The 24,556-nt window shown below is 34.2% G+C and overlaps 3 protein-coding genes across 4 annotated transcripts in view; 1 reads left to right on the forward strand and 2 right to left on the reverse strand.

Annotated features, from left to right (window-relative positions):
- Positions 1-1,524: 1,524 nt before the first annotated feature.
- LOC125875560 (putative leucine-rich repeat receptor-like serine/threonine-protein kinase At2g24130) lies at positions 1,525-4,572 on the forward strand. The gene is made up of 2 exons (XM_049556542.1): positions 1,525-4,107; positions 4,187-4,572. The coding sequence occupies exons 1-2, from the start codon at positions 1,551-1,553 to the stop codon at positions 4,570-4,572; spliced, it is 2,943 nt and encodes a 980-aa protein (XP_049412499.1). The 5' UTR covers positions 1,525-1,550.
- Positions 4,573-6,046: 1,474 nt separating this feature from the next.
- LOC125875561 (uncharacterized) lies at positions 6,047-9,758 on the reverse strand. The gene is made up of 3 exons (XM_049556543.1): positions 9,362-9,758; positions 6,828-8,192; positions 6,047-6,577 (listed from the first exon to the last, which is right to left on the reverse strand). Exons 2-3 carry the CDS (start codon positions 8,163-8,165, stop codon positions 6,554-6,556), a joined length of 1,362 nt encoding a protein of 453 aa, XP_049412500.1. The 5' UTR covers positions 8,166-8,192; positions 9,362-9,758; the 3' UTR covers positions 6,047-6,553.
- A 3,289-nt stretch (positions 9,759-13,047) lies between these two features.
- The window catches only part of LOC125875562 (uncharacterized), a 12,733-nt gene continuing 1,224 nt past the window's right edge, over positions 13,048-24,556 (reverse strand). The window contains exons 1-6 of one of the 2 annotated variants that reach the window (XM_049556545.1): positions 18,136-18,364; positions 17,660-17,784; positions 16,174-16,270; positions 15,931-16,040; positions 14,316-14,390; positions 13,048-13,272 (exon numbers count right to left, since the gene is read on the reverse strand). In XM_049556545.1, the coding sequence (XP_049412502.1) occupies positions 13,222-13,272; positions 14,316-14,390; positions 15,931-16,040; positions 16,174-16,270; positions 17,660-17,784; positions 18,136-18,205 (528 nt within the window). In that variant the 5' untranslated portion in view covers positions 18,206-18,364 and the 3' untranslated portion in view covers positions 13,048-13,221. Of the gene's footprint in view, positions 13,273-14,315; positions 14,391-15,930; positions 16,041-16,173; positions 16,271-17,659; positions 17,785-18,135; positions 18,365-24,556 lie in introns of those variants that run through there. The other variant, XM_049556544.1, reaches the window with a different exon arrangement.

Below are 24,556 nucleotides of genomic sequence, written 5' to 3' on the forward strand. Positions count from 1 at the left end.
TAAGCGTGCTTAATAACCTAGATTATCTTAAACTTAAAACACATCATCATCCACTAATCAAAACACTAATCCCACAAGTAATTCCAAAAACCTTCTCATGGTTAGGCCTAATGACATGTAAACCATCAACAAATATTAATTTAATTTAAATTATGTGTACTGACAATATAAAAAATATTTGCATTGTGATCAGGTTATTTTGTACTTGCAATTACATGTTATCGTAAGCAAATGTTCAAGATTTACAGTTATGATTTTTATAGAGGCGTGATCAAGTTAATATACCTTTTGTATCAATTTATGTGTCATAATTCGAATTTCAAAAGTCAAATTTCTAATTTACCCGTGAATATTGATATAGAAATTTTACTATTTACATTTAAAATACTAGAAATTACAATAATTAACAATTTAAAATATTTTAAAGACATACAAAAAAAATCGCGATCAACGGAAAAATCACTTGAATCTCAAAATATGAATACCGACACATTAACTTATTTCATAGTTAATAGATATTTAGTAGATTTCATAATATATACAAACAAGATTTGGGCCTAATTTAGTGTGTTTATTTGAACTATAACTGTCATATATTATAAGTTTATTATAACAACGATTCACTATAACAATCAGAAAATATATTAAAACAAACAACACTGCTATAAAGAGGTTTGATTTTATAAGGTTTAGGCAAAAAATGTTGTATTCACGCGAACCATAATTGACACTATAGATCACTACAAAAATCTTCATTGGCCATTTTCACAGATGTTTTGATTGAATCAGTGAAAAAAGAAAATATAGTAATGTTTTTATACGGAAAGATTAGAAAGTTTTCCACTATTTTAGTGAAAATCTGTTTCTCATCATGTATTTTCTCAGTAAACTAGTTCGATGAAAAATGAATGAGTAAATCATATTTTATAACACAAATATTTCCCACTAATTCATAATTTTCATGGCATTTTAATACTAATATTTTGTACTATCAACGTATATAACTTAAATTCATCGTTAAATTTACGCGGGATGAACTTAACAATACACAAGTGGCATTCAGACACGTTCACACGTGTTCCATGTCTAACTAGTTGACCTTTTTTTTCAAGTCAAAAATCATTGGCGCCACTTCTTCAACTCTAGTTAGGCACAAACAAAACATATTTTAATTGTTTTTCCCTATTTATAACAATTTTAATTTTTAGGATAAGTCCATATATATATATATACACAGTGACAGAGTTAGAAATTTTAAAAAAAAAACATTTTTTATACCAAAGGAATTTTAAACAATTTGTTTCGATAGTATAATACTTCAACGAAGAAAGTTCAAATGGACCCCTTGCACCCCTCCACATTCGCCCTTGCATATACATATATGTACAATTTATTTCAATAATATAATATTTCGACGAAGGAAGTTCAGTTGGACCCCCTTCACCCCTTCGCGTTCGCCCTTGCATATATATATATACATCTAGGTAGTTTCATTTATTTCTCACTATTCAAATTTTCATGATTGGTGCAATAGTACTAATAACAAAAAAATGGGCTGCTCTAAGTTTTCCATGTACAATTTCTTCTTCTTGATCATGGTTTTCTCTATAGTTTTAGGCCAAAAAAATGATCAAATTATGTTAAATGATCGCGATTCGCTTGTTTCATTCATGTCTATGATTGTTTCTGATCCATTTCATGTACTTGAAAGTTGGAATTCTTCCAACGTTGATGTATGTAATTGGACAGGAATTGTATGTGACAAGAAAATTCATAGAGTTGTTGAGCTTGATCTTAGTCATCATTCGTTACGTGGAACGATTTCTCCTTCTCTCTCTGGGCTCTCTTTCTTGCAGATTCTTGATTTGTCTGGTAACTTATTAGAAGGACAAATTCCAGCTGAATTAGGCAATCTTGTTAAGCTAAATCAGCTTAGTTTGTCTTCTAATCTCCTCGAAGGAGAAATCCCAAACGAGTTAGGATTCCTTCATGAATTGAAGTATCTTGATTTGGGAACAAACAATCTTTCTGGTGCAATTCCTCTGTCTTTGTTCTGTAATTGCTCTGCTTCATTACAGTATATGGACCTTTCTAACAATTCGCTTCGCGGTGAGATCCCTATGAATGATCATTGTGAGTTGAGTGGTTTGAAGTTTCTTCTTTTATGGTCTAATGAACTTGTTGGTGAAGTTCCTATTGCTCTTTCGAAATCTACAAAGCTAGAATGGCTTGATCTTGAATCAAATTCGTTGAGTGGTGAACTTCCTTCTGATATTGTAAGTAAAATGCCAAAGTTACAGTTTTTGTATTTGTCTTACAACAACTTTGATAGTCATAGTGGTAATACTGACCTGACGCCTTTTTTCGCGTCTTTAGTTAATTCTACTAACTTGCAAGAACTTGAGTTAGCTGGGAATAATCTTGGTGGGGAGTTACCTCCTATTATCGGTAACATCTCCAAGAACCTTGCACAGATTCATCTTGACGATAATCTTATATATGGTCCTATCCCAACGCAAATTTCGAGTCTTGTAAATATTACTCTATTGAACTTGTCTAGTAATCATCTGAATGGTACAATTCCTCCTGAGTTGTGTCGAATGGGGAAACTTGAGAGGCTTTATCTGTCGAATAACTCACTCTCTGGTGTCATTCCTTCTGCTTTTGGAAATGTTTCTCATTTAGGCCTTCTTGATCTGTCGAAAAACAACCTCTCTGGATTAATCCCAAATACCTTTGCTAATCTTCCGCAACTGAGGAGGCTTTTGTTGCACGATAATCACCTCTCTGGAACGATTCCCCCGAGCTTAGGTGATTGTGTTAACTTGGAAATACTTGATCTTTCTCACAACAGAATCACGGGGACGATTCCAAGTGCAGTTGCTGGATTGAGTAGTTTGAAGCTCTATCTGAACTTGTCTAGTAATTACTTACATGGTCCAATTCCTTTAGAGCTCAGCAAAATGGATATGGTGTTGGCAATTGATTTGTCTTCGAATAATCTCTCGTCTAATGTCCCTTCACAGCTTGGCAGCTGCATTGCTCTAGAATACTTGAATCTATCGCGTAATTCCTTAGAAGGACCTCTTCCATCTTCTATAGGAAGATTGCCTTACCTTAAGGAAATCGACGTTTCATTCAATGTGTTGAGTGAGGAAATACCACAGACATTTCAAGCATCGTCGACTTTGCAGAACCTCAACTTCTCCTATAACCGTTTCTCGGGGAACGTGACAGATACTGGTGCATTTTCATCACTAACCATCAGCTCATTCATGGGAAATTTCAAGCTTTGTGGCTCAGTACAAGGAATGAGAAGTTGCCATAAAAAGAGGGGTAGACATTTCATTATCACAATCCTCCTTTCATTGCTTATAACTCCTATATTTTGCGTAGTCGGGTACCCTCTCCTCCTAAGATCAAGATTCAGGAACCAATTCGCGAGTTTTAATAAAAGCAAGGTAATTGAAGATGTGGAGCAAGGTGGTGGGAGGAAAGAGCAAAAGTACCCGAGGATATCTCGTATGCAGCTGATTGAAGCAACGGGAGGTTTTAGCAGCTCGAGTTTAATAGGAGCAGGACGATATGGGCGTGTTTATAAAGGAGTCCTGAAGAACAACATGAGCATAGCTGTTAAAGTGATTGACACAAAAGGAGGTGGAGAGATATCAGGTAGTTTCAAAAGGGAATGTCAAATCTTGAAAAGGACTAGACATAGGAACTTGATAAGGATCATAACGACATGTAGCAGACCGGACTTCAAAGCTCTCGTGTTCCCTCTGATGTCAAACGGAAGCCTAGAGAACCATCTGTACCCAAGCCACGGGCTGAGACATCAACTTGACTTAGCTCAATTGGTTAACATTTGCAGTGATGTAGCAGAAGGAGTGTCCTATCTCCACCACTATTCGCCTGTTAAAGTCGTGCATTGTGATCTAAAGCCAAGCAATATCCTTCTTGATTACAACATGACAGCTTTGGTAACAGATTTTGGGATTTCAACATTAGTAAAAGCTGTTGAGGAAAATACTAATCCTATCGACGAATCAGTTAATTACAACTCAACAGATGGATTACTTTGTGGATCAATTGGTTACATTGCTCCTGGTTAGTAACAAATAATAGTTCTATTCTATCTAATTCATTTCAATTTATATGACTAAAGGTTCTGTTTCTTTGATTGTAGAGTATGGAATGGGAAGGAGGGCTTCAACGAAAGGAGATGTATTTAGCTTTGGAGTTTTGTTACTCGAGATTGTGACAGGTAAACGTCCCACAGACGTTCTATTTCAACAAGGCTCGAGCTTACACGAATGGGTGAAGAGTCAGTATTCACATAAACTCGAGGCTATGATTGATGAAGCATTACAAAGATGTACAACAGTTCAACGCGATAGCAATATATGGCACGATATCGTGTTAGAGTTGATTGAACTTGGCTTAATGTGCACTCAGTACAATCCATCAACTAGGCCAACAATGTTGGATGTTGCACTTGAAATTGGAAGGTTAAAACAGTATGTTTCAACTTCTTCAAACACTGTTACTGAAGATGTCACAACAAAAAGTTGAACAGTATTTTTTTTATATCTAACAATGTACCTTTTAACTTTATTCATTGTACTTCTATGTTTTTTTTTGACCTTTTTAATTGTTCCTTCTTGGGGTGCGGACCTTCTCTGGATTCTGCGTGAACGTGGAATGGTTCGTGCACCAAAACTACCCTTCAGGTGAGCTACAGAAGAATTCTTTTTGTTTAAAATATTAGTAATGTTTTTTACTACAATATTTATCATGATTCAAGCCCTATTGTCTGCTTTGACCTAACAAACCTCGCGGATTTATCCCTCGGGCTACACCGGCATCGACGCCAAAAGTGTGTGTATTATGTGAATTTGTGTTATACCTTATAAACTCTTCACATTCTTCTTTTATTTCGACGTGAAATTCGCTTGATATGTTATGTACCTTCTTCTTCAAAAGCTTGTCAACTTAGAAGTATGTCAGTCCTTTATTTTTATTTTTATTTTTAGAGAAGAGCTAATATTTTAAGTTGATGAGTTCTGGATTCTAAATAATGCTTCTTATTAGGTTCTAGATAAATTATTCACACATATTAAATAAATTCTTAAATACAAATACAAAATTTGAGCCGTAGCTATTGAGTTCTGCTGAAGTCGTAAGTGAAAATGTACCTCCACCCTTGCTCTTTTTAACCCGCCCTCTATCATGAGTGTCACATTATTCAAGGCTATACTGCTAATTAGACATGCAACCAACCAAATGTAGCCTTTTTTTTATGTTAAAATAGTTATGACAACTATTTAAAACTTAATACCAATATAATTATCTCAACATTATTTTAATTAATAGTAAAAAGAACAAATCTCCTCTATAACACTAATATTTTTGGTGTTATCTGACAAATCATATCTTGCATAGTCAAAATGCACTTATAGGATCTTTTCAGCCTACCATTAATATCAAATTTTAGATTTTTATTTTTTTTTAAATCTAAGTGGAAAGTTGGTATTTTGCCAAACTCACTAAATAAATAATAAACTAATTAAGTTCACCAATAACTTTTTATGATTGCAAAATAAGGAGTATTGGCATTAGCAATTCAAGAAAGAAAACTCCACTCTAAATTAATTTTGGGAAAGTTACGGATATATACCGTTCGGTTAACTAATTTATCATCATGATTGAAATATACATAATATATACATTAAATTTAATTTGTTTGAGATTGGCTCACTCATGCCATTATTTGTCAACTGAAATGGCATAAATGAGCCAAACTTTTAACGGATGACATAGATGAGCCTTTTCTCAAAGTTCAATGACATATTTGAGCCATTTTAAACAAAATAAAATTAAATTAATGATGTGGCCAAATCATAATTGACCATGTATAAAAAATAATTTTGCAAAACCGGAACTATTTTCAGCTAACAAATAATGGCATGGATGAGCCTTTTCTCAAACGAAAATGACATAGATGAGCCAAACTTTTAACGGATGACATAGATGAGCCTTCGATGACATATTTGAGCTTTTTCCCATCTTTATTATTGAAATATGAAATAACATTCTTAAAGTCCAGGTATCTATACAAATAAAAGAAATACTCCCTCAGTTAACATAACACAATTAAGAAACAAACAAAATGTGGTAGCACCACTCACAAATCACAAATGAACTTACACCAATGAGCGGGGTATGGGTAGGGTAGGATGTACACAGACTTTACCTCTATCTTTGCGGGATAGAGAGACTGTTTCAGACGTCAAAACAAAAACTGTTGTCAAAATATTAACAAATGTGAAAACATTCCTCTTCTTGATGCAACTAAGTTGATGAGATGAAGGCTATATGGTACTGTACACTCTACGCGATCAATTTACAAACGTATTCAATCTCTCCGCAACCACACAATAAAGCCAAAAATACTCTTACAGTATTCAGAAGTCACAGAATGGCAGCATCTTGATTATGTAACGGCCGAGGCTACTCCAGGTGACTGCTGGCGCTCGAGCTTTTGATAGATCCATCAGAGCCAAAAGTGAACCATTGCCTGTTCAAAATGGTAAGACTGTTAATTTATTTGTCTTACTTTCCTTTTTAGTCCGTTTTAAAAAAATGTCACTTTCCCTTTTTGACAACTCTTTGACTCTTAACTTTCCAAGAATCAAAATGTTCTTTACTTTTTAGTCAAAACGAGACAAACAAATTGAAACGGAGGGAGTAACATTTTTCACATGTTGAGACTGAATACGAGTAACTAGAATCAGAAGAATGGAGGAACTTAGATGAAATGTACCTACCTCTGATAGAAGAAGTAAGGATGGTTCGTCGTCACTTGGAGGGAGTTTGTCGCTTTTCAAACTTTGGATTTCAGAGTGCATCAAATTTAGTTGCTCTTTAATGTCGTGTAACAACTTCAGTTCTTCTTCTCGAGCCATTTCATATCTTGACGCTTCTCTTCCAACTTCAACTATCTCAGATGTTCGATTGGGCTGATGAGATTCGCTAGTCTCGGAAATGCTGGTTGTAGGGCGAGATATTGCCAAATGGCAGGTAATAGCAGCAGCTTCACTTGCTCTTCGTAGCTTGTTCTCTCGCTGTGCAGATACAAAGTACTTCTTTAGCAAATCAGCTTCATCTCTAACCGATGATTTTACAGCCTCTTGTTGGGCAGAATCAGGTCTCTCGAGCCTTTCATCGTTATGTGAAACCATCTTGCGATCATGTTTAGGAGGCAATCCGATATCAATGGTATCCTTATCTGCTCGAGGCACTTCGAAGACATCAAGAACATTCGGAGAACAACCAGAATCAGCAGGTGAGTCATTTTCTGATTTGCTCACGTGAAGCTTAGGCGGCTGGTACGTTTCATTTTCCGATTTGCTTATCTTAATGCTTCTTTGAGAAAGCGGTGAAGGAGACCTCGTTTCACTCCTGATATTCGCGCAGCTAACTCCTGTAATATCTTTCACTCGATCATCCAACTTCCGAATCTGTTGCCAATACGAATTGATACTTCCAGTCGTGGAAATGGAAATATCTGTCTTCTTCTCTGTATCTGACTGCTGCTCATTCATCTCTTGCCCTGTATATTCCTCCACTGTTTTCGAATTTGAATCTATTTCCGAACTTGAATCATCTATTTCCATAGCACCCCTCTTTGGAATTTTCAGGGGAAAAGGAGGGGCAGAATTACGCCTTCCAAGGGATTGGAGATTCATTTCGCCTGCTAAATTCTCGTTTCTTTGCAACAAATTCTCAGGATATTTAAATTCACCGACCCCGGGATCTACACAGCCCATGCTCAACAGCTTATACCGATAAGCTTGAACCTGATACTCCAATGCAGCTATCTCCATCTCCTTTCCATAGAAAAGATCCTCAAAAATGGCTAATGATTCCTCGGCATGACACATTTTCTCCTCAGCCAATCGCTTGTACTGCTCGGCTTCCATTTTTACTGCAGCTTTATCTCCTTGGAGACGTAAAATCATCGATAACGCTTCACTAGCCGCACTGGAGGAGGCTTCTCTTTCTTCATCCAATTCACTGTAAAGCTTCTGTAGAAGCTGTTGTTGAGCACATAGAGTCTCTTTCAAAGAAGCAACATCAAGTTGAGACATATAACTATCAGCCATCTAACCGGAAGAGTAACTACACGTTTTCTGCGATAACAGAAGAAAAGATTGACAATGATTAACTTTTCTGATTCAATTTATAACCAACAATCAAAACTTCAGCTATCATCACAACCATAATCCCATTTGGTATTTTAACCAATTTAGTGTTCACTCAAGGAAAAAAAGGCTTAAACTTTGCATTTCTCATCAATTGCAAAAACAACTATGTCTGAGTCTCAAACAAGTTAGAGTTGGCTTTAGGAATTCTCACTAACTAACAACATACTACTCAGTGTAGTCCCACGAGTGGGGTCTGGGAAGGTAGAATGTACACAAATCCTACCCCTACCTCTGTGGGGTAGAGAGAGTTGTTTCCATAGACCCTCGGTAATTCTCACTAACCATTTTTCCCACTTAAATTCATCCCATGCCAATAGTATACAACATGAAATTGAGGCGAGGCTCTATTCAAAAATAGCCTCTCTACCTTCCAAGGTAGGGGAGTAAGGTCTGCGTACACTCTACCTCCCCATACCCCACTAGATATGTTATTGTTAACAATCTCAACATTCTCCAGCCGAGGGTCTATCGACAACCATCTTTCTACCTCCCAAAGCAGGGGTAAGGTCTACGTACACTCTATCCTCTCCAAACCAAACATGTGGGAATACATTGGGTATGCTGTTTTTAGGCAATCTCAACATTAAAAGAGAAATATGAAATATGTAATCTTCATATCAAGAAGGGCAATCTCAACATTCTCGAGCCGAGGGTCTATCGGAAAAACGTCTCTCTACCTCCCAAAGTAGAGGTAAGGTCTGCATACACTCTACCCTCCTCAATCCTCATACCCCACTTGTCGCAATACACTAGGTATGTTATTGTTACGCAATCTCAACATAAAAGAGAAATATGAAATATTAATCCTATATCAAGATTCAAGAAGGGCAATCTCAACATTTTGCGAGCCGAGTGTCTATTGAAAATAGCCTATCCACCTCCAAGGTAAGGGTAAGGTCTCCATACACTCTACCCTCCCATACCCCACTTGTCGGATTGTTAGGCAATCTCAACATTACAACAACAACAACAACAACATTAACAGAGAAATATGAAATATGTAATCATTATATCAAGAAACAGACAATCTCAACATCAAGAAAAATATAACAAATGATCATTGCATAAACAGAGCTGAGGAACTTTGAGTTTACCTAATTTACAGCAGAGAAGAAGAGTCTGATAAACCCACAAGAATTGACCCAATCAAGAAACACAAGTCACCCATCTTCTTCTTTCTCCTTTTCTCTTCATAAAAATCAAGAAATGTTCATTCTTCAAAACCCCACAAACCAAACTTCACAAAAAAGGAAACCCCACCAAAATATTCAAACAAAATGTCAAATTTTAATACAAAGAATCAATCTTTTTGAAAAAAGAAAATGAACCCACTAGTGAAAAAACAAAATCAAGATTCCTTTCTGGATATTTATGAACAACCTTTTTTTTTATTTTCCTTCAAAAAATCAAGAAATGTTGATTCTTTAAAAACCCCACAAACCAAAAAGCAACATAAAGTGAAAACACAATTCAAGAATTGAAAAATAAGGAAACCCCACTAGAAGATTCAAAGAGATATTAATTTTTGATTAAAAATAAAAAATAAAAAATCCCAACTAGTGCAAAAATAATTTTTCAGATTAAAAAAAAAGTTGGTTTTTGTAACGGTTTGTTGATTTGTCTTTTACAGAAAGGAAAGGTAGGCCTAGATTTTGGCTGTCCGTGTATGCCACCCAATTTTCTAGGTGACTAATATCTTGATTTTATCCCCTTAATTAAGCACTAATTAAAAAAAAATAGAAGTAAAATAAATAAATTAAAATGACATCATCATAACTTTGAAGTAGGAATTTGTATTATATGTTGTTGCTATTACTATGTTCTTCATTTATTTTTTTACGTGACTTCTTCACTGAGTTGAAGGTTCTTCAGAAATAGTCTTTCTACGTGCACAAGGTAGGGTTAAGATTGTGTATGTAACAACCTCCTCAAACGTTACTTGTGAAATTACATTAAATTCGTTATTGTAAGTATTGTTGTCATACGAAATTTAAAGTCCACCAATCCGATTAAGACTCGTGACTTGTTAATGGAAAATATTTTTTTTATAACAAATTACTTTAGTAGTAGGGCAGGCTAACTATTTTTCAGTCATTGAAAAATAGTTATTGTTTGAATTTTGATGATAATGATTATTTTTCAATTATAAAGGCAAAAAAGTGTGTTATTTTGAATGTTACTATTTGTTTTTCATTCTTAAAATCTAACATGAAACTTTTAATTAAGATTGGAAAAATCTCGTTCATCTCACTGTATTTTTGTGATGAATAATCATGTGGTCTAAGAATATGTCATGTAACAATATGATTTAACTTGATAATATTGTTGGAATGTCCACTGCCTTTTTTGTTATGTTGTCAGTTTTGATTTTTACAAATCACTTACTATTATATTTTATGGATTCTGACATTTTATTACATTTAGAGATTGATTAAGTGTAGTTAATTATTAAATCATTGTTTTGGTTTTATTTGAGCTAATCAATAATATTATAATTCTCTTGTTTTCAACCTGTCTTCTTAATTATTGAATTTGTTTTATGTATTTGTATTTTAATATGCTTTAATTAAATTGAGGACCAAGGCAAACCCACATGTAAGAGTGGGAGTACACGTGCACCCATTAACTTCAGGAAAAAAATCATATATGTACGTACGATTGGTCGAATATGATATTACATTCCTCTGTTATAACTGAAAATTTCTCTATCAATTCAGTTATGAAATTAAGCCAAATATGTATGTTGTGTTGTTGTCATAATTATTATGTATAACACTTTTCATTGTAATTGAGTTTAGTTTAGCTTTAATCATTATTATATACTTTTAACCAGCTTGTAAGTATAGTTTAACATAAATTAACTTCTTCTTTCAAAAGAACATAAAGCAAAAGTCAAGTATTAACACCACAAACAACATGATTACACTTGTCACTCTTTTTTTAAAAAAATAAAATAATAATAATAATAATTATTATTATTATTATTATTTATTATTATAATAATAACAATTACACATGGGGTCGTTAGTCAACGGAAAAAAACGGTGAAAATGAACTTATTAAAATTTTAATTTAAAAAGTCGTTAAATAATAAATTTATTGTGTCTGTCTTTATTTATGGCCGACCATACTACTTATTCAATGTTCCAGAGCATGCTCATTGTAAGAGGATTCAAATAAATATCGGGGCGGATCTAGAATATCGAGTATGACTGTATGAATGTTGGATAATGTATGGTATCATATTAACGAGTGTTAAATGGACTAAAATTATATGAGTACTTGAGTTAAAATGAATTAGATTATAAATATAGAGTGTCGTATTATTTATTTCACAAGAGTTTGATTGAAGATTATAAACTAAAGTATTCTTGGAGTATATCGTCTTTGATGGATCTTAGACGAAATATATCGTATATTAGTCAATGAAAGCCTTCATATATATACTTGATTGCCATGTATCTGATTTAATTTGTTGACTTTCTTTCGTAAGGACGGATATCACACACCTTTTCGATAATTTCATTGTATTGTTGTTCGCGACTTTAAGAGTAGAATTTTGTGTTTAGTTGGGTCATATTTCAACTTATCTAATTCTTAGATCGATGGACTTAATTTAACTAGACAAAATAAGTTATATTAATAAATAATCAAATTATGTTTTCATAAACTAATTCTATTGCTTCTATACCATAATAATTTATCTTATTTTCATTGATTATTACATTTTTCTAGAGAAAATATTTTTAAAAGTATTAATCAACCAAACACGAAATTAAGAGGTGCCTCTTGTATTTAAATTTCTCCTTGGAAGTGATTAATGATTTTTATATTTAACTTAAAGCAAATTAAGTAAACAATTAATACAGGGAAGTAATTAACAACGTAATTAAATAGAATTAATTTCACGATTTGGTAAAGTTTACTTGGTCCTTGAAGTAGTAGGTGGACATTTGTCTCTCATTTATATTTTTAAGATTTAAGAGAAAAGATTTATCGATTATAGAGGTGTACAAATCAAATCGTCAAGTTAAACTGAATCAATTCAAATCGGAAAAAAAATATTGTGGTTTGATTTGATTGGTTTGGCGTTGAAAAAAAAAATCGATCACTCTTGATTTGATTTGATATTAAAAAAAAGGTCAAATCAAATTCAAATTAAACCGACATAATACATATAAGTATTTTATTTTATACATAAAAAATGAAGTATTAATTATAATCTACTTTGTTAATATATTTTAAATTAGTTTATAGTTTTCAATGCTTAGATAAACTATTTTCAAATTTGGACTTTGTAAATGTTTTGTTTTGTATTCAGAGTGGAAGTTACAATTATATTGTTATAGTTTTTCAGATTGAGGTTAACAATCTACTTTGTAAATAAAATATATTGAATGTTGATATTTCAATAAAATTATTTTGTATTCATGTGAATTTTACCGTCTTTTTGAAGATTCCTACTCATTTAATGTTTTTATTCTCTAGCTTATCACATAAGTAAGTGAAAATATATTTAATCTCTTTTTCAATCATTATGTTAAAAATGGAAAAATCTAAAGAATCGATTAAAATTGAAATTAAAAAAAATTGACTTTTATACTGATTTGAATCAAAATAATTAGTTTAATTATTTTAATGAAATCAAAACAAACCTACATTTAGGTATCTGAGATCAAGATAGAGGGTACTTTGACCTTAACCTACCTTTATAGAGTAGAAATGTTGTTTACGATAAACCCTCGGCCCAAAAAAGAAGTATTCAAGCAGGATTGCAACATGGTATAATGTTCAACCATTATGATGTGAATAATAACCTGAGTTTTACATATGTTCAATAACATATATATACTCATCATAACATGTATTAAATTTAGTAATTCAAAAGGAGCTTTTGTTTAACTCTTGATGGTGCAAATTATATGCTAATGTCAACTAAAGCAAAGTGCCTTTTTCAATCTACTGGAATTTCAACTTCCATCTTCAGATCAGAGCTGCCAAGAATCTGCAAACATAGTAGCTTTGTCAATATCATTCAACCAAACCAAGGAAATTCAGAAATCAATACGTCGAAATTTCCAATTTACTTTTCTCACCCATTGATAAGCTGATCCAATGATACGGATCAAAGTCACGTTACAACGTTGATTTCGACAAGTAATGATCATGTGATGCAAGTGCACACACATCTCAAATTGGAAGTAGTGCTACTTTACTTTTCTCATCCCACTGATAAGCTGATCCGATGACACGGATTAAAAGTCATGTTATAATGTTTGATTCAATGAGTTATGATCATGTAATGATGTAAGGGACGCGTAGAGGAGGTAAAAACTGAACATGACAAGCTATAAGGATGTCTAGAAGAGTAAAGCAGCGCGAGGAAAAGGGTGTGTGTAACTTCATATGTAGTTTTCAGTACATAAAAACCAAACATCAAAGCAGCTATCAGTTTGCATGAATTTCAGCAGCTCTAGAGTTTATTTTGTGATTTAGGAATGATACTTCCATTTGGTATCCCAATATTGCAGGAAGCATTTGCAAAATCCTTCAAGTCTGAATCTTTTTGACAGTAGATATGAAGATGCTTTAATCTTATTCAAATATTCATGAAATTTCCAACTCAACTCACTACACGGAGCCTTAGAAGTTTACTAGTTTTGCTTTACATTACGTACCAAGCCGGATGATTACCAACTTGCTGTTTGACATTTCTTCGTACATGCTTTCCTATACTGCTACTTGTAACTTTCCCATAGTCAAAACATATCAAGCTTCCCAACCATAACGATGAAACAGTTAAGGCAAAGTTTGTCTAAATGTTTTGTTTGATCAAACATTGAACCTTGTCTTAATTCACATGACCCCTTTTAATCTTTAATACAAATGCATTAATGTATATATCATAATATATTCTCAGAAAGACAGATTTAACAAGAGGCAAGAGTAATTGGCATCTCTAGAGAACCGTTAATTGATCTGTCAAAGGGCCATCAGAAACTTGCAAGAAGAAACAGATAGCGTGAAGGTCAAAGGTCCAATATTTACCTTCAGGAAGTCAGATTGGACTAGTGAAGAATCCTTGCTGTATCCGGCTTCCTCAAGAACACGCGTCAAAACTTGCTGCAAGGACGGAAATAAAAATGGAGTTAAACACAAGGTCACATTTCTTTTTCAGGTAAACTTTATAGAAGGTGGGCTTCTTCAGTGATCCGCCATCAAAATGTTCTCATTGACAACTTGTTTACTTCACAATCAAGTAAATTGTCCAAAAAAAAAGGATTACATCTGTAACGTAATTCAAACCATAATGAATAATCTCATGAATACACCTATATTTTCTCAAAGAATGATAGCATGTTGACGAACTGCACTCGATTTGCTATATTTGAATTTTTCTTCTCAGCTTCTTTAAAAAGTTGACATTTCCTGCTAAATACTTACTATGTTTTTAAGTCTTTCAATTAAGCACTTCCTATGGCAACAAATGGAAAGAGCGAAGTACAGTAACTTTACTATAGTTAAACGAAATCAGAATAAGTTGCTAATCTTTTTGGTAGGTTAAAGGTGAATATGTGAACAAAATAAAACATGAAATAAGAGCTAAGAAATGTACAAGGTCCCCAGGTCTGTTACTGATAGAAAAAATTGTTCCCAAGTTTATCGTTAGCGTTTTTTACTTTCTGCTTTATATAAAAGTGCTGTTCCGACTAACTTGCACGTACCACGGCTAATCCATGGTACCAAAGTATGTATCAGATAACTCTACTAACTAGGCTTAAACAGATTAGAAGAAACCAAATTCAAGGCAAACACTGAAAGCAAATCAAACTATAAAAAAGTGGAAGAATGATTTTAACTTGTAAATGTTTTTAAGGGGATTCTCTACGCCTTGTTTTCAAAAGAGTGATTCCCAAAATCCAAGTAAATATAGTTATGCATTCTTCTCAGGATGATACTCCTTTCTCATTTCAGATGTGTTAAAAGGTGACATGGACACACAGAAGAAAAAAGAGAAATCTCTCTATGAGTTTATGATCACGTTGTTTAATATCTTCTAAAGATGAGATTTCCACTTGTCTTAAGAAGTCAATTTATATTCTTATTGTTTAGCAGCAATTTTAGTAGGACTAACCGACTTAGAAAACTGGTGCTCATAAATACGCATTCATGTTTTCGAATTAATAGTGCAAAATATATGAGTTTATTTGAAGGCTTTCGGGGAAGATTTAGTCACTACTTTACTGCATTTTTACTTCTATGGTGGGATTTCTAGACTACTTTTCTTCTCTTACTCTACTGATTTACATATAGAACAACTAAAAACCTTTCCTTTCCGTGATTCTTGGAATCATTAACCTTAAAACAACAAGAACCCCGTATTAATCTCCAATGTCTCTGCCAGTATCAAGTCCTATAGATCTCCATTTTACTATAGTGCAACTATAGGCTAGTTGAAAGCTCCCTACATCAGAAGGTTACAAGGTAATCAAGAACAATCCAGAGATTGAATGCCTTGACGTCATTTTACTAAGTATACTTTCCAAAACAGAATAAAGTAAGATACAAAGAAACTCTACCTATTTCTCAACACTTTTTCAGTTCTCATCAGAAAAAGATCATAACAAACAAAAGCATCAGAAAACTAAAAGACAAACACTACCTCTCTTTGAGTCTCAGATATAAATGGTCCAGTCAAATCTTGCAAGACCTCCAGCATATCATTGAATGACACCTTTCCATTCCCGTCAGTATCATAAACTCTAAATATAACTGGAAAAATAAGAAAGAATGGAAGCACATGAGCAACAAGTAAACAGAAGAAAGTAAAGTTGAGCGCAAAAGAAGATTGGATTTACACATTTTAAAGAGACGATCAAAGGTATAAAATGAAAAATTCCCTTACATTCAACCTTTTGTTGCAAGCTGGCATGAGCACTAAAGGCTGATAGGAATGCCACAAATTCTTTGAAATTTAACCCGTCTATCATCCTTAATAGCCTCTGCATTAAGAAAAGGGATTATTAAGAACAAAGTTTTATAGTGGCAGAATTTGCAAAAAAACATTTGTGACATGTCAATGCTGGTCATTGACCAAAAACTCAAATAAACGATATACTAAAAGAGCCACACAATCAAAAAGTTATTTACAGTTGCACCAAACCAGCAGCTAAGAGGAGAGAAGAGAAGAGAGAAAGCGAGCTGGGAACTTCTAACTTCATTCTCAATGTTCTAAAAAATTACAATTCTTATCAATACTCAATGAGAACAGAAAAAGGAGGAGAAATTAGGATCTATTAGTCTGCTAGCATAACCTCTCTGTTGATAAATCAGTGTACCTTTTTAATCTCTATTTCATTTCCCGTTCAAAGACCTCTCTGTTCCCAACTTACCTCTCTTTATCTCCTGCATGAAACCTATGTTTTTCTTTGAGTTAATTCTTTACCCTTACATCTCTAGTTTTCCTGGCCGAACATAAACCAGGTTTCATGTTGTTATCGTTTACAGATTGGATCATCTTTCAATTCTACTTGCTTCGAAATTATAACAGATAGTCTCACGAACTTGCATTACCAAACCTTTCATATCTGAAAGACTGAATTTGTTCAGTTTACCAGAGGGGTAGGCTTCTTTCTGACACAAAAAGTCCCACAAGCATCAAATAGCACAATAATACCATGAAACAATTCCCTCATTATTGTGTGAGGACAACCAATCGCAGAACCACATTTGTCCTAGGGGAGTCAATTGACACCACTCTTCGGAAAATTACATTGCGTAGGTATGTCAATGTTTTTTTTATGTATATATATTTTATGTTGAATCCTCTTGGCTTCTTCGAGTGTTTACTTCCTTATATTTTGGATTATCTTGCTCGAACTCTTCAAATATACCGACGAGTGTGTGCAAGATGCTCCAAAAGTAGTGAATTCTTTGGAGGATCCAACATGGTGAGGCAATATTTTTGGAGAGTCCAAGCAACAAAGATTTTGGATTCCATTTAGTAAAAATCTTGGCTCCGGCATTGGGGACAACCATTTCAAAGTAAATGCAAAAGAACTAGTCCTTGATTTCTACAGCATTCTAGTGCATTTGCATGCTTCAATTCACAAAACTATACAATCTAAATCCTGAAACAGTATTTGCATAAGCATATAAGGAAAATTTAGTTGATTTCTCAGATGCTCACTCAACTAATAGTTATTATCTCAAAAAGTCACCTTACTTCTGGTTTCCAATTTTCTTCAACAAAGAAAGTGACATTATTAGTTAAACAACCATCTAAGAAATCAACTCAACGAAAAATTTGATATCGGGTCGCACAACTATGAAGAAATTACACAAAAGCACATGTTTTTATCATGTAATAATTATCACACAAACAATCAAACCTGAGAGAGAGGATTGACAGAAAATTCAGGCACTGAAAGAAACTCTTCTCCAGAGACAAATCCACAACCATTTCTATCCAGTTGACAAAACCTCTGGTACAATGATAGAATCTCCTGCTGTGAAACTAAAACCCCAAAACAAAAAAGTTACAAACTTTAGTAAAAAAAATACACTTTTAAACATTATAAAGAAAAACCACATAGCCCCAAAACAAAAAATTACAAACTTTAGTTAAAACGCCCCTTTTAAACATTGATATAAAAAACCCCACATAACCCCAAAACAATACAAGTTACAAACTGTAGTAAAAAAACACCCTTTTTAAACATTGACATACAAAAACCCACATAACCCCAAAACAAAAAAGTTACAAACTTTAGTAAAAAATACTCCTTTTAAACATTAAAATAAAAACCCCACAAAAAATTACAATCTTTAGTGAAAAATATCCTTTTAAAGAGAGAAATATGCATACATGTGTGATTGCAGTGTTCTTGAACTTCTTCAATGTCATATTGAGTCAGCAAGGAAGAAGCATTGCCCATTGTTAATGAAGAAAAGTGAAATCTATGATAAACAAGAAACTAATGAAAAGGGGGATTTTGAATTTTGGGAATTTGGTAAGCTGAAAAATGTAACAATTGAATGAAACTATGTGAATAAGCACTTTGCATTGGTTTCTACAACTTTTTTCCAACTAATTCTGTCACAGGCATTCATTGTTGGGAAAGGGGTATTTATTATCGGTTCGGTTTTATGTATTATGGTTGAATTTATTAGTTTTCGATTACTAATAACAAATTAATAAAATATTCTTTTATCAATTTTCGATTTATCGGTTATTTTAGTCAATAATAGTTCGGTTTTCGATTTATCCAACAAGAAAATGTTCATAAAATAAATATATGATTTCTCACTTCTCTAACAATTTGGTGCGATATAGTGAGACAAGCAAATCAGTTGTAAATGCTTTGATATAGACATATAGTGAAATATAATGAAATATTGAATCAATAAGAGTAGATGTAGTTCGAAGGCTACAATTACTGTTACAACCAAAACATAATATGAAATTTCTTATGTGAAGTAGAAGTACTGTGACATATGAAGTGTGTTGACCGTAGTTTAGAGTATTGATATAGTGTTTAGTTATGTTAAATTATTAATATTTAATATTTATGAAGGGTATGCCAGCTTCAAGCATCATCTCGAACAGCCCCTACGATAGAAATAACTATCGCTGAGCATATAACTTAGTGGTGTAAAAACTATAGGTTTGGAGCCCTCAAATTCAGGAAGTTATCAATCTCAAGTCGAAGGCATCATAATTGAACATAATAAATAAATCAAGTACACAATATATAAAGAGTATCAAGTTCGATATTTAAAGATCCAAATGTCAAGAACGCTCATAGCACAGTTTTCCAAGAGATTCAACAATAAGGCTCACCCAATATATACATTATGTCGTCACACCAAGCACAAACAGGTATCAAGAAGGGTCAAAACCCAACAGTTAAGAGAACCAAGAACCATATTAAGAATGGCTTTCTAGTTCGTACTTAAAATGGACAACTTTCATTCTTAAGACGGACTAAAAATCCAGAGTCAAGATGGTAAATGATCTGAAACAAGAGGCATGCCAAGAGTGACAAAGTCACGGCCACAAGAAGGACAAGGTCCCAACAAGAGTGCCAAGTGATCAAACAATCCGTACAAGTGGGCGAGTTACACAAGTGTCTTTAATGTATTAAAGAAGACCAATACAACAATGCAAAGTGACAAGAGGTAACCAAGGTACCAAAGTAAACTTCCAGCTATACCAGCAGGTAAAAAGAGTACAAGTATAAGTTTATACACAAACCTTAGTTCTTTAGCACAAAACAGTCCAACACAACTTCACGAGTTCAAATTGCCGACCAACCAGCGTATCAAAGTCTTCAACTCGTACACACGGATATACAACCTTAAAAAAATGAATTCAATAACTTATTTACTTTCTAGTAGCTCAATAATGATGGCGTAACACAGGGTTATCATCACAAGTAAGCCTAGCCTGTAAAAATATGACTATACTCCAAAAATAAAAATTATGTCCAATAAAAGCACTTCACGTTGCAACTTAGATTTGAAACAGAAAACGGCCAAAATTGAATTTATATCCTTCATAAAAAGATGTAGGTACATCTCTTAAGCTTGCAAATAATCAAGAATCACCGCAAAATACGCTTTGTACAAAAAAATATAAACAAAACACTAACAGTTGAACATACAGGATTTCAAATTCCAGAATCTGGACAAAACATGTCATATGTTGTGTCCCTTATTTCGTAGTCATAACAGCTAAATTAGAGCTTACCATGAACAGAAGAGTTGTAGGTATTGGAATCAGCTTTCCAACACATATTTATTCACCTCAAAATGAGTTCTACAGAACGAGAACTTCTAAAATTACTAAGCACTACTCAGCTTAAAAAAACAAGTTTTGATTACTCACCAAAAGGTAGGATGTCTCGACTTCCAGCTAGAAGGACACAGGTTTTCTCTTGTGATTTTGATGAACAACTGGTTAGAAAATGTTCTTAGGTTCTTGGACTTCAGTTCTAAACAAAAATCACAAAAGGAGGTGTGATAATATAGTCTTAAGAGTGATGCTTAGTCACGTATACAACTGTCACTAAAAGGTGCTGCCCCATTTTATTGTGTGATGCCCTAAATGTATACATATACACCTATATGTATATAATTGATACCAACACTTTCAATTCATATGTAATTTTAATTAGAAAAATTATGTAAATATCCCCATACAATACCTTAAATTACGAGCACAATTTATTTTAAGCAAGGTTGCATATATCACAAAATTTCAAGTTCCCAAAATAAGAGTAAAACATATTGTAGTAATTAAGAAATGATGCATCGACATGCAAGAGTTGATCTAGTATTTTAGGGGTGTTACAGGTATAGTAGTAAATTACTGTAATGACCTGATTTCGTCGTTAGGGAAAAGTCAATGAAGAAAGAATTGGGGCCAGAAAACTTTTTCGTAGTAACTTGAAATTTCCCAACCTAGTCTAAATTTGGAAAAAATTAAGGTGTAGGGAAATTTGGTAACAATCGGGTGAATCGTTTATGATTTTGATTATATGAGTAGTTAGATAACTCGTTAAGGAATCCGTACGACTTTACGGAATTGAATTCGGGCAAGTAGAACTCTCGAAATCGATCTTAGCGTAAAAGGTATTTACTGAGCATCATGGGTTAAGGTGTGTCGTGAAATGGGAATTTTGGACTTCTTGAATATAACTCATTGTTTCGTTTTGGCCGCTTTGACGGGAATGTTTGCCACTCTAGCGTCGCCATTGTGGCGGATCCGACGCGAATTAAAGTTGTTAATAAACCCCTAAAGACCTCATTATACACTTTTCGACTTTTAGAGCTAAGGAATGACCCCCAGGCGACTCCTACTTGTTTTTCACCACTCTTAAGGCTAAAGGTAAGCTTTTCACTCCCCGAATCTGTTTTTCGATTCGTAGAACGTAATATAATGGGTGAATATTGATGGGGGAGGGTTTTGTTATAGATTTTATGGTGGAAACAACCCTAATTTGGATAATTGGGATCATGGGTTTGATCTAGGGTTCATAGAATGATTAGTATTTTGGGTAATCAGTAATTGTTGTTGATTCCCGTGTTATTATGATTGTTTGTAGACCAAGAACAAACGAAACAAATTCGGAAATGGAAGGATCAAGTTTCTTAGGGTTTCAAGTTTGTTTCGAGGTAGGTGATGGTTGTGATTCTATGATTGTGTAATGTATGTTTGTTTTTGCTTCATTATGATACATGCATGTATTTCTATGTTGCATTATTGATCACACTTATTGTAAATGAGATAGATGGATATTATTTCCATGAAATCATGACTTAAATGTATGATCTTGATGATGTACTTGTTTTTGTGATAGTGGTGTCAGGTGTGTGAATGGGATCGGATTGCCACGTTCCGGCATAGCTAACTTGGATCGAATTGTCACGTTCCAACATAATTATGGGATCGGTTGTCACATTTCGGCATAAATATGGGATTGGATTGCCACGTTCCGGCATAACTAACTTGGATCGGATTGCCACATTCCGGCATGTTAACTGTTTGGGTTTGGGTTCCACGAGAGGATCATTGAATTGGGTTCCGTGAGAGGACCATTGAATTGTGTTGTGTATCTACTTGTGATGAGTTTGTTCATATCTAATGACGATTGATATTGGAAGATGGTATGTTGCTCTAAATTGATATAACTGTGATACGTGAGAATCGTGAAATTGGTCATTATTCGTATATGTTGATGATAGTATATATGTTCAATATGTGCATGTGATTATATTGTTGTATTGACTAATGCATGTTACACTTAGTGGGATAGTCGTGTGATCCTACCAGTACACGGTGGTTATGTACTGATACTACACTTGCTCTTTCCTTGTTGAGTACAGGAATCTTCAGGTGGCTATTGATAGACCTCAGCTAAGTGACTATGAGCGTGACCGGATTCAAGGGTGAGCCAGTTCTTTCAGGCTGCCATGGATCTTCCTTGTTTAAGTCCACTCTTTTCGAACTCATACTTTTTTTAAGGTGTTGTTTAGTTTCGGGGTTGTACCTCTTGTTCTTAGACTTGTCATTAGTAGAGTTTTGGTACATTGATTTTTAGGTTTTAGGTATTAAATTTCCGCATTTGTTAGTTAATTAATTTGTTTTCGTAGTTTAAATGCCTTAGTTTTGGTTTAGTTGCTTGTTTGAGTTGTAGTAGTGGTTCTCCCATCGGAGGGTTAGTGTGGGTGTCAATCACGACGGTCTGAGTCATGACAATTACTATCATCTTAAGTTACAGAATTTTGCTAGATTCTATATATTTTTTGCAAGAAAAATGGTCAAACAACATTCCAACTTCAAAAAATTTCTATAGTTGAAACTAGACAAAGATACAATTGAGGCAGATTTAAAAGACAAGATTAATTTTAAAAAAGTGATAATAGCAAAATATTGATAATATCAGTAATAGCAATGATAGAACAATTATAATTCTAACAAAGTTAAGATAATAAAAATTAAGGATAGCAATAACACTAATCATTATGATTATAAATAGCTATGATAAACATATACTTTGCAGTTTGCACATCAGAAAGATGTCTACAATATTCAGTATGTAAACTTTACCTGTAACACCCCGTATCCGAAAATAGACCAAATTGCAGATTTCTGGTGTTGCGGGTGGCACTCACGGGGACCATCCACGGACCGTAAGAGGACCCACGGTTTGTCCTGCAGGTCCGTGGTTCGTGTCAGCAAAATCCCCCAGAACTCAGCCAGAAATTCGGTCAAGTGTCGACCCACAGCCGGATCTATGGTCCGTAGGTCAGGTCACGGACCGTGGTTCGTGTCCGTGGATCGATGCCCCTAAAGCCCAGCTTCAGTCTCGATTAACGGTTGACCATCACGGACAGTCATTCGATGCATGGTCCGTAGGTCTGACCGTAGGTGAGGGTAGTAACCAGTTAGATGAAAATTGTGATTGAGTCAACTTCAGATGGTCATAACTCTTAGCATAAAAGGAATTATGTGTCCCATGACTTATGATATGATAGATAATTGAATCTTCTTTCCAACGCCACCGAGTTTGCTAAAATCTGACCTCCGAGTAAAAAGTTATGCTCGTTTTAGTGAAGCCCTGTCAAGCATACTCGATCGACGACTCCAATCGACGGACCGTCGATTGACCTACGGCCCGTCAGTCCCGTCCGTCGGTCACTCCGACAACAATTAAGTCAGGGGTCTTTTGGTCTTTTCCTATTTTGTTGGACCCCTAAGATACGTCGTTTAGACCCTAAATCATGAGGTTTTAGTCAGCTTAAGCCTAGAAACATAACTAGAACTTACCTAAGTCAAATCATTAATCAAAACTTAGAAAATTAGAAGCAAGAGAGGAGAAAAAAAGTCAAGAACCCTAGTTCAAGAACGCAACAAGGTTCCATCAGTTCAAGCCCCGAATCGAAAGATTTCTCCATGGAATTTGTCACCAAGTATGTGGGATTTCACTAGTGGGTTCCTTTCGCCCATTGGGTCCCTAGAATTCAGTCAGTTTCTTGATTCCCTTATTATGAATAGACCTAGGGTTTCTAGAATTACAGCAAATCATCATGAATTAGTTATTAACATGTTCCAAATCAGATTATCATGTTTTTGCTCAGTTTTATTGCATGAATTTCAGAACCCTAGCTATGTATTTCTTTAGTTCTTGAATTACACATGCTAGGTCAGATATTTCAATATTCAGTTATACATGTCTCAGTTATTAATGCATCATTATTAGATTAATTGTTGCATTCTCAGTTTGCATGTTCAGTTCGAGCTATCCAGTAACTTACAGAAATTCAGTCATAATGTGTTAATCACTTAATCTATTGAGAGTAGAATAATACCGAGTTGGACTAGGGTTCAGCGTACCCATATAGTCCAGAACTACAAGCCACATAGGTGTAAGTCCCCTCTGTGGCAACATCAGTTTAGTGATCACGCTAGCAATCCCCTGGCAGGGTATATTGGGTCCTCTCGATGGGGCGTATACATCGGACTCCACATTTAGCTCATGTGGTTTTATGTCGGTTATTAGTAGCTCCCACAGTTCAGTCAGACTCTATTGCATTGACCATATTTCAGTACAGTCAGTATTCAGTCTCAGCATGTTATAAATTTGGTCATTGCATCAATTAGCTCAGTATTTAGTATTTTCAGTATCTATATCATAATTAAATAATTTCATTGCCTTATTGCTTTGTTCAGTTATATGTTATTTCAGTTTTACTCTATCCTGTATGCTCAGTACCTTTCAAGT

The sequence above is a fragment of the Solanum stenotomum genome, chromosome 9 (assembly GCF_019186545.1).
Source record: "Solanum stenotomum isolate F172 chromosome 9, ASM1918654v1, whole genome shotgun sequence".
Taxonomy (NCBI): domain Eukaryota; kingdom Viridiplantae; phylum Streptophyta; class Magnoliopsida; order Solanales; family Solanaceae; genus Solanum; species Solanum stenotomum.